This window comes from Podarcis vaucheri, assembly GCF_965113315.1.
Source record: "Podarcis vaucheri genome assembly, chromosome: 11".
In the NCBI taxonomy this organism is placed as follows: Eukaryota; Metazoa; Chordata; class Lepidosauria; order Squamata; family Lacertidae; genus Podarcis; species Podarcis vaucheri.
Window position 1 is genome coordinate 29,805,556 of NC_138749.1, and position 13,263 is coordinate 29,818,818.

At 39.3% G+C, this 13,263-nt stretch overlaps 2 protein-coding genes across 5 annotated transcripts in view; one reads left to right on the plus strand and one right to left on the minus strand.

Moving 5' to 3' along the window:
• IQGAP2 (IQ motif containing GTPase activating protein 2) overlaps positions 1–13,263 on the minus strand; it is a 120,229-nt gene that overhangs the window by 27,989 nt on the left and 78,977 nt on the right. For 3 of the 4 annotated variants that reach the window (XM_082191868.1, XM_082191871.1, XM_082191870.1), the window contains 8 exons: positions 12,939–13,026; positions 12,292–12,455; positions 11,790–11,877; positions 9,478–9,641; positions 8,942–9,102; positions 8,288–8,412; positions 6,774–6,937; positions 652–742 (listed from right to left, as the gene is read on the minus strand). In XM_082191868.1, the coding sequence (XP_082047994.1) occupies positions 652–742; positions 6,774–6,937; positions 8,288–8,412; positions 8,942–9,102; positions 9,478–9,641; positions 11,790–11,877; positions 12,292–12,455; positions 12,939–13,026 (1,045 nt within the window). The remainder of the gene's footprint in view (positions 1–651; positions 743–6,773; positions 6,938–8,287; positions 8,413–8,941; positions 9,103–9,477; positions 9,642–11,789; positions 11,878–12,291; positions 12,456–12,938; positions 13,027–13,263) is intronic. The other variant, XM_082191869.1, reaches the window with a different exon arrangement.
• F2RL2 (coagulation factor II thrombin receptor like 2) lies at positions 750–5,673 on the plus strand. Its single transcript, XM_082192012.1, has 2 exons — positions 750–2,223; positions 3,868–5,673. Exons 1-2 carry the CDS (start codon positions 2,160–2,162, stop codon positions 4,968–4,970), a joined length of 1,167 nt encoding a protein of 388 aa, XP_082048138.1. The 5' UTR covers positions 750–2,159; the 3' UTR covers positions 4,971–5,673.

The following is a 13,263-nucleotide window of genomic DNA, read 5'->3' on the forward strand; positions in this document are numbered from 1 at the left end:
TCTAGTTGGCTCTTTTAACTTGTCAAGTACTTTATAAGGTTTACTGCATTCACCTTCACAACAATCATATGTGATTTAATGGATGGGAAATTGAGGGTCTAGGAGCAAAGTTATGACAGAGGTAGAAAAAATAGGAAATTGCCTTATAATGAGTCAGACCATTGGTCCATCTGTCCCATTGTTGTTTACAATGACTGACAGCAGCTCTTTAGGATTTCAGACAGGAGTCTCTCCTAGACTACTTGGCAATGCCAAGGTTTGAACCTGGGAACTTCTGCATGCACAGCAGATACTCTACCACTGTACAAAGGCCTATCCATAGATGAGATAGTGAGATTTATAATGCTATATCACCAAGGTAGGAAATGAGTCAATATCTTGGTCACTTAGTTGAAATTCACAAGATTATTCAAGGGAAGTTGTGAATTTTTTTGGTAAGCTTACATCTCCCACTATCAGTTGCATCTCTATACTAATGAAGTTCTATCCCTGAAAGCCATTGCACACAATCATGCAAGTATGAATTCCCAAGGTAAATTGGTCGTGTGAAATGGAATTTAAATGGCCTTGTTGAAATAGAGAGTGAGCCTTTTACTGCTATGGCAAAATAATGATTAACAGTTCACAGAATGGATTCAGGTGGGTGCTTACATTTTGATGCATCTTCTATGTTCGTGTTGGCATCATCAATTCCTTTCTGTATTTCATCCAACCAAAGGACTGAAGAATCATCATGAGATTCCTGGAAAAAGGAGAAAAGGGCACTAAAATTAATACAGTTTCTTGGATCTTACCGGTAATTTGTCCAATGAAAAACCATGTTTACTCAACCTTTCTGAAATATTGCGACAAGGTATGAGTTTGCGAGTTCTGAAAGCTCTGATACCAGATGCGATGAAATGTCATGAAAAATGAAATGTTTTGTTTTGTTTTCCTGGGTGTACACACACTTAATATATCTTATTTTGAACATCATTATCCCATTTACTCTGCAGAGACAGCAGCACAGTATGTGTGCTCTTTGCTTGTGATGCATTGTAGTCAGGATAATATCAGGTGGTATAGGGGAGTTTGCAGTGTTAAATACTTGGTTCTTGAAACTGGGAAACAGCTTCACATTTTCTAATTCTATTGCTAGACTGGAAACCTCACAAATTCTGGGTTGTTTGGTATGTTAATAATGTTCATTAACAGAGATGTGGGTTTAAAGTTTATTCCCAGAGAAAAACATTGAATGTATTAGACTTGCACAGGAAGATGACTCAGTGCCCATGAAAGAAAGCTGGGTTGCAATCTCAAGATCTTTGCAATATGAAGGATGTGTGCGTGCAAACAAGTAAAAAGCCACATCATCCAACTATACCACTATGAACTTTAACACACACACACACCACACACAAAATTTCAGCTTAGGGTTTAAAATACAATTAGATTCCTATTGCATTTGGAAAATGAGGTTAACACATTTTTTAAAGCTAGATAACTTTTTGCATTTATATAAAACAAAGTTCATTTCACCAAAATTCGGCTTCAGGAATTTGGTAAAAACAACTGACATACAGGTCTGTCACCATCAAGTCTAGTTGGGTCTTCAGAGGCTTATGCACAACTGAACTGGTAGTACTCATGGTGATTTTAATTATTATGATGATGGCTTAATCTGAAATGTAAAGCAGGCCATAGTTTATCAATAAACCAAATTATTTGTTTCAGCTAAAGTCTTGAGTCTGTGGTCTTTTATCACTGGTTATGCTTTATTCCCAGGCCCACTGGGTTGCTAAAATGCAAATTCAAGCCCAGATTAGGCCAGCAAGTTAACACCAAGTTTTCCTCCTCTTAAATAATTGTTTTGGAAGTCCTAGAGACTGAACACCTCATTCTTCTCTCTACTTATGGTAGTTCAAGAGTTAACTTCACTCTTGTTAAATGAAACTAATCTCTGTGTCAGCTCAAAGCTTAAGCAGCTTCGCCTGTTTCCACATTCTGGTGTGTCACACCCTTCTCCAAAGCAAGTTTCCTCAAAATTGCTAGTACATACAGGATGAGTTCAGTTCACAGATCTGACGCTCTAAGCATTTCTTTCCCTATAAGGAGGATTAAGCAGCAACGGAGAAGCTAAAATGCATATTTTTAAAAACTGAGTTTTGATTACTGCTACAATGACATCTATACTCTTATTAATAAGTGGACTGCTCTTCATATCCTCCTGCTTATCCCAGAAAGGTAAGAAGTTCGCATTTGTGTTGTGTCTTAGTTCTTTTGACAGAAATTGACCAAGTCAAAGCCATATCTGTATCTATCTTTTAATGGAGTATTACAATCTCAAATGAGGCAGATTTCTATTTCAGTGATGGTATCTTCATGGGTAAAAAGAAGTATTTAATGCTCAAGTATCTTGATGGGAGAAAACAACATATTTAATGCTTAATTTTCATTAGTAGTACTTGGTTGTAATGTGTCACTGCCTTTGGTAATATTCCCTATTATACATAGGCAATGGCAATCCATTGTGGAAACTTAACTTTTCATTATATGTTCTTTGAAAATATATTAATGCATTTTCAAATACACAAACAAACCCCTACCCCTTTTGAGGACTTTACAAAATACTAAATCTAATAGCATTCCTAAAACACATTGCTAATAAAAATAACATCATCCCAAAGTTGTCTGAGTATTAACATAACTTCTATAAACAATGAAGTTCTGTATATATACAGTGGAAAACAAGTTTAACATAACATAACGGGGATTAAGAACAAACAAAATACTTGATTACTACTTTATTTTGTCTGTTTCAAGTCTCTTCGTAGTCCTGCCTTCATATCTGAATAATTTCTCTATTGACAGGATGATAAATGAAGGCTGCTTGCACAGTAAATGTTTTATTGGGAACTAGAATCATTTGTTTACTCGGTTATGAGAATCCAGAAAACAGCCCTGCAGTATTTCCTGTGTTGTCTAAGTCTTTAAAGACCTGCTTTATTGTAATTTCCCCAACTTTAAACATACACTGCAGTGTTGGGCTTTTCCAGCCTTGACAGGCAAAGTTCTTCTCACCTAACACAAAGGTTCCTACTCACCTAATACAAAGAAAGATGTGACGTGGTTTCACAGTTACTGCAGGAAAGATAGTGAAACTTGCCGGCCTCACATTAATTGGCACTCAGGCAGTTTAAGGTTGCAATCCCAAATTTTATTTACAAGGGGGAATAACTTACCTCTGGGATAGTAATTTAACTGTGGGATACAGAGCTCACCCCCAAGCACAGAAGTTAAAGTAAGAAGCAGACCATGAAAGTTAATTTTGCAGGTGAAGTTTGTGTGTGTGTGTGTGTGATACCAATCCTTAGATGGCAAAGAAAAAGTTTTTGATTCCCCAGCTGATTTCTGAGAGCCCTCCCCCCCCCTAAAATTAGCAACATATTTGTATCATGTCTTGCATTTATATACCACCTTTTTCTCCAGGGAGCTTAAGATGATGCAAATGGTTCCCCCCTTCATTTAATCCCCACAACAACCCATTGTATACCGTATTTTTTGCTCTACAAGACTCACTTTTTAAGGGGAAATGTGTGTGCGTCTTATGGAGCGAATGCAGGCTGCACAGCTATCACAGAAGCCAGAACAGCAAAAGGGATTGCTGCTTTCACTGCACAGCAATCCCTCTTGCTGTTCTGGCTTCTGAGATTCAGAATATTTTTTTCTCTTGTTTTCCTCCTCCAAAAACTAGGTGCTTCTTGTGGTCTGGTGCGTCTTAGAGAGCGAAAAATACAGTATATCATATTCAGGGAAACATTGTTCATTCCACACACACAATTTGAGTATAAATTACTGCAACTGCCCATTTTTCTTTTTAACTTTTAGACAGAGAATGTAACAACAGCAGCCTGGAATGTCAAGGTAACATGACATTCCCCATCAGGACTTTCCATGGGGCTCCACAAGGTGCTTATGAAAAGATACCTCATTCTGCCATGGAAGGCGCAACAAGGACCAATCACAACCAAGAAAACAACTGTTCTGTGAAGAGGTCCCACGTTTCAGTACTGAAAGTACGCAACACCACGTTGGAGTACCTTACCAGCCCTCTGAGTGTAAAGCTGATTCCAGCACTATACATAGCTGTTGTTTTAATAGGAGTGCCCGCAAATGCCTTTGTACTATGGACACTGTTTTTCAGAATCAGGTCGGCCCGGATTGCTATATTCTACACTAACTTAGCCATTTCGGATTTTCTCTTCTGTATCATGCTGCCGTTCAAAATTTCCTATCACCTCAGAGGCAACAACTGGATATTTGGAGAACCAATGTGTCGAATCATGACTGCCATCTTCTACGGCAATATGTATTGTTCCACACTCCTCCTCACCTGCATCAGTATCAGCCGTTATGTGGCCATTGTTTATCCATTTACTTACAGGAGTCTGCCCAAGCAGCCCTTAGCAACAGTGGCATGTGGAGCAGTATGGACAGTTGTTTTCTTATACATGCTGCCTCTGATCATAGCGAAGCAAAGCTATAATCTGGATCAACTGAATATCTTTACCTGCCATGATGTCAGCAATACCTGCGAAACTCCATCATCCTTCCAATACTATTACTTCATCTCGCTGGCAGTATTTGGATTTGTGATTCCGTTTTGTATTGTTATTTTTTGTTATGTTTCAATTATCCGAACACTCAAATCTTATGATCGGAAGTGGCTGTGGTACATCAAAATCAGTCTTCTCATCCTCAGCATTTTCGCTGTCTGCTACACACCCAGCAATGTCATACTGATCGTTCATCATGTGAATTACCATCGCAATTCTACAGACAATTTGTATTTCTTTTACCTTATTGCTCTATGTCTAAGCAGCCTGAACAGTTGCCTCGATCCGTTCCTTTACTTCATGATGTCCAAAACCAAAGATAACACCAGCGTTTCTCTCACCATGGTTAAAATACCCCGGGATGAAAAGACGTGACACACTACTGCTGTGATACTTGATGAAGTTGTATATGCATCATTTGTTCATAAATTTACTATTTAAGATATCTATTTTTATAATGGCAAAACTGAATAAATTCAAGCTATTTTAGGGTTGCAAGGTTTAACTGATATTGCTGAGGACAAAATTTAACTGTTGGGGATATACATTAAAGTCACACATCTGTTTACTTTTTAAACCTATTTTGGTTCTATTACATTACCATAATTGGGAAGGAAAAAGATATCTATGGGCTTTTCCTCTAGCAATGAGCACTAATTTAAATGTAGATTACTTTATAGTTCATTCACCATCTCAAAGAGACACCTATATGGAGGTTCTGGTATTATGTCATCTTATTCCAATTTAGCTAATTAAACATTAATCTGCACAGATTAATCAAACAAAATTATCCAACTTGTTGATCATCCCAATGTTTCTCTTTCTAAAACTGAAAAGGCTAGCAATGGAACACAAACACATTACTTTTCCTTAATCTCAGAATATGCCTTAATTTACATGCTACATTTTAGTTGTGTCGTTGCTACTCCCCTGTGGTCATTTCCTGCACTGCACTGCTAAACCCGAACATTAAATTTATTGCCTAGAATACTATGTTTATATAAAGCAAGTCCCACTGCACTCGGTACAACTTAAATTTTGAATAAATGTTTAGTTTTTATTCATTGGCATTTGATAATGGTTCCGTTAGTTTTTTAAGGCTTACAACTCACAAATGCATCTTTTTTTGTAATACCGATATTATTATTTTTAAAAAAAAAACTTTAAAAAGCTTGTAAACATGACAACAGATAACAGAGCTGCACTCTTTTTCCTACATTGGAAAGTGGCTTCAGAACATTATGCAACTAGCAACACTGTTTCTTGCTCAACACTGCAGAGACAGTTTCTTCAGGAAATTCAACTTCTGGCTAAATAATAACCTTGGTAAACAGAACAAAACTATGTTTATATTAAGTCTACACATACTTAATATCATTCTAGGTATTCTGCTACATGGCTACAAAAGACATTTTGTGTGTGTGTGTGTAAGAGAGTGTTATACAATTCTGAAAAAACTATACACAGTTATCCTGTACTTCAGTCTTACAATGAAGGGTGAATTGTGTTAGATTAGTCTAGTTTGCTGTGAAATATGGAGATGACTTCTGCTTGTGACACAATCACTTCCAAAGGCCCTCTCCCTATGACTGACTGGTGAGCTATGGACAATGAAGCAAGAAGGGCGGTGGCCAGTATGCAAGTAGCAGGAAACTCACTGTCAGCCAGACAGAACATGAATAAGAGCATGTTATTAATCTCTGCAAGTGAAGATCATGAAGAATGAACTATTTTCCACCTTCATTGCATCTCGCAGTAGTGCCTGGCAAGTTGTTTAGAGCCTGCCTGTCACAAGCTAGCCCGCCTGGAGATGTGAAGGGAGATCTGAAGGCACACAAAAGCGTCTAAAATTCATTGTTATGGTTGCAACAATTGGATGGCAGTTTATGAAGGTGGCCCACAGACCCCAAATGATTGGTTTCAGTTATTGAGGCCCAAAACTTAATTTCTCTTTTCAGCTTATTCAGGTAATGCAAAATAAGTGGATGAAGACCAATAAACTGAGGCTCAATCCATCCAAAATGGAGGTGTCATTAGTTGGTGCCTTATTTTGAACAGGGTTCCACACCCTCTGAATGAACACATTGACAGTTTGGGTACTCCGTGAGCTCTCTCTGCCAGGAATTACAGGAAGCTTTGACATTTACAAAATATGAAAGACTTTGGAGTAAAAACTACCTGGCATTTGAGGGTTTTTGCATTCTTCAGAACATCCTGGTAATGCTGTGCATTTGCTTCTTTCACACCATGAAGTTTTGCTGTAGGGAGTAGCAGTGCTTCTACTGTTTTTGTAGGATCTCCCTGATCAATGGCTTCATTAATGTGTCCAATTGCTACAATCCCTACACAAGAACAAATGAAAAGTGTACAGAATGTGCAACAACTAAGATCATACAAAAGGATTTGGCTTTTAACATGATTTTCTGAAAACCCTTATGTTTCAGAACAACCTGTTGAAAAAAGCAACTGGCAACTAGCTGAGCATGCTGAAGCAGCTTTTCCTATGCTACTGAGCAGTAATATAGGAGTAGAGGTAGGTAGCCTACATTGAGTTAGAGCAGTGTTTCCCAAACGTTTTTGGGCAACGGCACACCTGTTTACCGGAAAAAAATCTCGCGGCACACCACCATTAAAGCCCCGCCCCGTGACGTCAGCGCGCAGCGTCACGCCGGGAGGGACGCACAAAAGTGAACGTTTTTTCCCTTCCCCTTGCCGGGGTGGGAGGAGGCAGCAGAGCGAGGGACTGAGGGACGGCGGCAGCTGAGGCGGCGGCGGCTGTTGTGGTGGTGGCGGCGATAGCGGGCGGAGGAGGAGCCGTCGCCGGGAGTTGCTGCTGCTGCTGTTGCTGCTGCTGCCCGGACATGCCGGCCTCCTCCTCCTCCGCTGTCTCGCGCTCCTCCCTTTTGCGCGCGCTGCCCCGCCGCTCGGCACCACCACCGCGGAGCCGCCCCCGGCTCGACGCGGATCCTCGCCGCCGCCGCCTCTCGCCGCCCGACTCGCCCGCCTCCCTCCCACGGCACACCAGCCGGTGTCTCACGGCACACTAGTGTGCCGCGGAACACCGGTTGGGAAACACTGAGTTAGAGCCCCCTGCTTCTCCATATGTTCACAGAGCATTCTATTAACTGTCTGACTTCTGCAACCTGGTAATGGCCTTGGTAACAGACAAGGCACACTGAAGCTGCACAGAGGCATTGGATACCACTGTAGTTCATATAGCCAATGGTTAGCATAGATGTTCAAGGCCTTTGTAAAGGCATAGTATAGACTGTTGTTGATTAAGAGAAAGAGACCTATTAAATCCCATTGGAAGTGCTCCTAGTCTGGTACGATTTCTTTTTGGGTAGATGGAAGTCATGCTTGCTCTCTAATCTCATGCAATCTGTCTGTTCCTTTCAGAATGCAGTTATCCAAAGAGGCTTGGGAGGAGGGGTGAAGATGGATGTTTCTGATTTCAGTGGTTAATGTGGGTTACTCCAAAAGCCTTAAACCGAAAAATCTCTAATGGGCAACTCTTTGTTGATCAACCGTGCTGAAAGTTAGGCATCTCTCAGCAACCCAGAATTGTTTTGAAATGGTGGAATGAATGAACGAATGTCATTCAAGAAAGAGGTGATATATAGATAACCACTACTAAACTGCACTGGATTAAATTTGTAGGCCAAACCTAGAGGGAACAACAAAACACTTACTGTCATTTTCTTCTTGAATTTGTGAATTAACCATATCAATTGCATTCTGAATATCATTCCAGCTTAAATATTCTTGTCCTTGAGATGACGCTTCTAATTTAATAGACATCAAGGTATCAGCATAACTGTAGGAAGAGAATTAGAATCTTATCACAATATGCAATTAAAATCTTATGCATTGTAAGAGTTGTTCTGGGCCTAATGCTATATACAGTGGTACCTCGGTTTAAGTACTTAATTCGTTCCGGAGGTCCGTACTTAACCTGAAACTGTTCTTAACCTGAGTACCACTTTAGCTAATGGGGCCTCCTGCTGCTGCTGCACCGCCAGAGCACGATTTCTGTTCTCATCCTGAAGAAAAGTTCTTAACCTGAAGCACTATTTCTGGGTTAGCGGAGTCTGTAACCCGAAGCGTATGTAACCTGAAGCGTATGTAACCCGAGGTACCACTGTATATACTTTACTATAGTTAAAAGACTACTCTAGCTAACTACATAGTTTTACATACCTATCAACAGGTGTAAGCACACAGAACATGCACCTCTCCTCACACATACATGCAGCAGTTTGCAATCAGCTAGCATTCTTGTAATTTCCTACCCAGTAAGCATTCAGTAATATGTAAGCAGCCCTATCTAGAATGGAAGCTTTTACCGCTGCAAGTTCTCTTCTTCCAGGTTATTAAAGCCAACACATGGGTTGCTGAGATGAATCTTTGCTGCCGCTACGTCCTTGCTTTCCAAAGCCTGGTTTAGCAGCACCACCGTTGATAGCATTTCAACAGCAATAGATAGTTCATCATGAGCCAAGTATTTCTGAAAAGAATATATTCTGATCAGCAAAGAAATAAAGCAGCTAGCAACAAGCTAAAAAGGACCTATAGCTTAAATTCAGTTTTTTAAGATTTTCAAAAGGTAGAAAAGTCTACTCTTAAGTAACTGTTGAAGGAAGGATTATTAACTAGCACATGACCTCATTGCAACTCAGTCACATTAAGTCATGGGAGAATTTTATTGATCTACATCAATAAGACACTAAGGAAAACCAGTGCTTTGCCAGCCATATTCCACGCACTACTGCTTTCTTTTTCTTCTTTGCTTTTGTCATTTTCTCCTTCCGCTCTTCCCCCTCTTCTACTTCCCTTTTCCTATTAAGATATTAAAGTACGCAGTCAACTGATTCCGTCTTACCGCAGCATTCTGTTGCTGAAGATTGAAGAGTTCAGTCTGATAGACATTAGCAGCAGATGGGTAAACATCACACAACTGAGCCTCGGGTTTCATTAGAGCAGCAATTGTCTTACTGGGGTCACAGTTACGAATTGCAGCGTTGATACTGTCGACTGCTATAAGTTCTAGGGGCAAGAGGAAAAACGACATCAGAAGTCCCCACACATCTGCTTTGTTTAATACTGTGTACCTTATATTCCTAGTGTTACCACTGTCCAAGAAAGCAACTCAGACCAGTTTTGCAACTCAAGGGGAAGTTCACTCCAGACCACGAGTAGAAATGTCAAGTTACTGAGGAGAAAAAACCTGCAAAGAAAGTGTGCTCAGAATAGTGCAAATGTTTAATTTATGCTTGATATTTAATTTACATGCCTTGTTTGAATTACTTTTGGGGGGGGGCTTTTAATTTAAAAAAGATTACAGTGACTGGTAAAAGCACAGCACTTTGAGTGAATGGGCAGATATGATTACAAAGCAAGAGGAGATGTGCCCACACTGAACCCAGACATATTTCTTTCCACTTTTCTTTCAAATGAAAGAAAAGAAAATCTTATTAGGATTTTGCCAGGTATTAAGCCTAGTCTAGAAAACCCTGATACTACAAAACTGTTCAGATGCACCTATGTACACATGCCTGTTGTTAAAAGAAAATGGAAAGCAATTTAGAGGCTGAGGTTCTACCTGTGTACAGGCTTTCCCATGCACACAAGGATAGGCTGGAACAGAGCTCCTGCCCTTAAGTCTAATGGACAGCAGTAAGTCTAATACTGCAATGAGGTACATGACATATGCATAACTTTTCAGGGCCTTTTCAGTGCTGCGTTCCCAACTCTTCAATATTTTCCCAAGAAGGTACAATTGATGCCAACAGGACATGTTTTCAGCACCAGGTTCCAGCATTTTTATTTTCCCTGGCATTTTTCAAGGGTTGTGTAAAAGGTTTTGAATTATTTGGGGCAATAATTATCTCTCGGCAAGATATCTGGGTTTGGTGTTAACTTCGCCAAATCTGAGCTGTTGTGTATGTACGCCTTGCCAAACCTGCAGCTACAATGGCACATAATGACTGGTCTGGAACTCTGTAATGCCTGTTGTAAATACCTGGAAGTGAATATACCCAAGAATTTATCTAAACTAGAATAATTGAACTTTACTACCTTGATAAAAGATTTAACAACTAAGCTCAAGAATTAATCAAAACTAACATTCTTAAAGTTGGGCAGAGTTTCTATAACAAGTATGGTGATATTACTGCACCTTCTTTACTTATTCAGAGTTTTACTTATTCAAAGCATACCCATCTCTTTCATGTTAATAATCTACTAAACTGTATTCATGCAAACAAGAGGCATTGGCTACCTCAAGAAAGAAGGGGGTATAGTGATAACTAACCTAAAATGGTATAAAGACTCTGCTCACTTACACAACATATTTTTGATTTTACAAGGCTTAGACCAGGTCCCATAGTTAACATTGGAAGATGATAGAGGTCAAGACTTTATGAGTTCACTCCCTTATCAAAATGGACAACAAGGCATTAGAAGACATCATGTGCCCAGCTAGATTATATTGAATTATCCCCTATATTCAATTAATAGAATAATTACCTTTTGAATGAACACTTTATGAAGAATGGGAGTACTCCACATAGTGAAGCAATACACTTAAAAAAATTGCCCAAGTTGGAAGAAACCCCAAACAGAGATCCCTATACATATCCCAACTGAAATAAAAAATGCACTGTCCCATTTTCTGTGAATGCATAGCAAGCAAAGGACGATTAGTCTGTTGAATTAAAATGAAATGATACAGAGCAAAAAGAAGACTTAAGCCACAGAAAGCATGAGATGAAAGTGAATTTCAAGCTTAATACTCCCAAAGATGAAGGAGAATTCTAAAACTTCAGGAATACAAGAAAAGCAACAGATAGAAATGCACCTGCAAATTTAGAACCCCCTTAACTTAAGAACCAATTGTGAGTGTGTGAGGTTTAAAAATTCTTGTTCGTGCATACAAAATATGTGAGCCGGGCATAAGCAACCTCCATTCGAAAGACCAGACAGTGTACTTAATACATTGACTGAATAACTGTGACAAGAGTAAGAATGCCATCTTAGAAGAGAATATTAATGACTCAGCAATGCTGACACCTCCAAACAAGTGACAAAATAAACCTTGAAGAAACCATGATTCTAGTAATTGCTGCAGTTGTCCAGCCTTAAGGTTAACCATGTGATGAAGATACAAGAGAAAATTAATAACAATTTACTCACTAAATTTATGAAAGTCTGCTTCCTCATTGGCAACACTAACTTCGTTCTGTATCTCACTTTTGTCGAACATAATTGGAACCCCCGCTATCTAACGTATTAGGGGAAAAAAGATTTTCATTATATATTTCTAAATCAAAAGAAAAATGAGTAATCTGTACAATGACTCATTTTGAACTGGTGTGTTAAGTTTTCTATGGAACGGGAAGTTTTACCTCCTCCAAGTGCTTTCATTAAGCAACAGTTCACAAGTATTTATTAGAAAAGTCAGCTCTGTGGGTTTCCAAAGACTTGTTGTTTTTTCAAATTAAGTTTGATTTCCCCGCCATTATAGCTGAAAAAGCACATGGTGCATTGCCATTGTGTGTTTGTGTGAGTGTGTGTGTATTTGAAAGCTTCTCTCTGCTATTCATAAGAGAGCCACAGGTAATGTTGAAATCGTATTTTAAAATTAAAGAGGTTAAGGCAAACTCAGGTGTGACACTTAGGTGTTACATTCAGTTACCTGCATCCTCTGCTCTTTAGAGTCAATTAACTGTGCTAGATACCATGAGGAATTTTGCGGCAGAACTTCAAGCAGGCTCAGTGCAGAGTTCGTCAAGCCTGCCATCAGTGCCCCTTCATCTTGCCTGTCAATAGCCTTGTTCACTTGGGTTAAAGCCACGTGAACTGAAAGGAAAACAATGCTTACAGACAGCAGAATATTTTGAACGAGTTTCATTCTCAAAGCCCTCTCTCACATCATTTCCCAATGAAACATACATCAAAGTGTGCCGGACGCTTCAGAACTAAAACTTTCTTAATTCTAAGGACCCGGGGCTAAAATGCAGCTTGTAAGAGGGGGTCAAAATTTACAGTATTTTGCAGCTAGCAGAAGAGAGAGAAAAGCAGATAAAAGTAGTTATGCATCAATTATCAAGTCTGCTGTTATTAAGAATGCAAAGGCCAAGGAAGAGTATCCTCACTCAAGTTTGTAATACAATAGCAAGCCGCGTTCCAGAGAATTGCATATTACTGCAGATGCACTAATATATGTAAGGTTTAAAAATGAAAGGAGCTGTGAAATAAAATTAAATATTCTGATATTTCCCACTGGAATAAAAGCCAAATACACAACTCTTAAAGTTTTGGGACTCTGGGAAGATTACTCACTGTTGACCTTATTGATGTTTCCCTGTATCTCAGCTTGTGTTAGCAACTCTTCATATGCATCTCTTTCTTCCTCCAAAATTGAGCCATTCTGAAAGCAACAATACCGTTACTGAACAAAGGACAATGTCCACTCCTGATTTCAAGGTGGGTGGTGTTTGTGTAAACACACAGAAATTTCACTATGGAAAGTAAATTTCAGTGTGGGTTGGGGGACTTGTAAGGGCCATTATTGATATAAAATGAAACTGTGCAAAAGCAGCTAAATTAGAAATCCCTCTTTAAAATATAGCAATATCACCAACATGAGAAAAATGAGCGCTGTATG

Bases quoted from the DNA above. Each gene is read 5' to 3' on its own strand.
- F2RL2 (XM_082192012.1), top strand. From the start codon at position 2,160: ATGACATCTATACTCTTATTAATAAGTGGACTGCTCTTCATATCCTCC. The intron at 2,224-3,867 runs GTAAGAAGTTCG...TTTAACTTTTAG, and splicing joins CTCCTGCTTATCCCAGAAAG to ACAGAGAATGTAACAACAGC.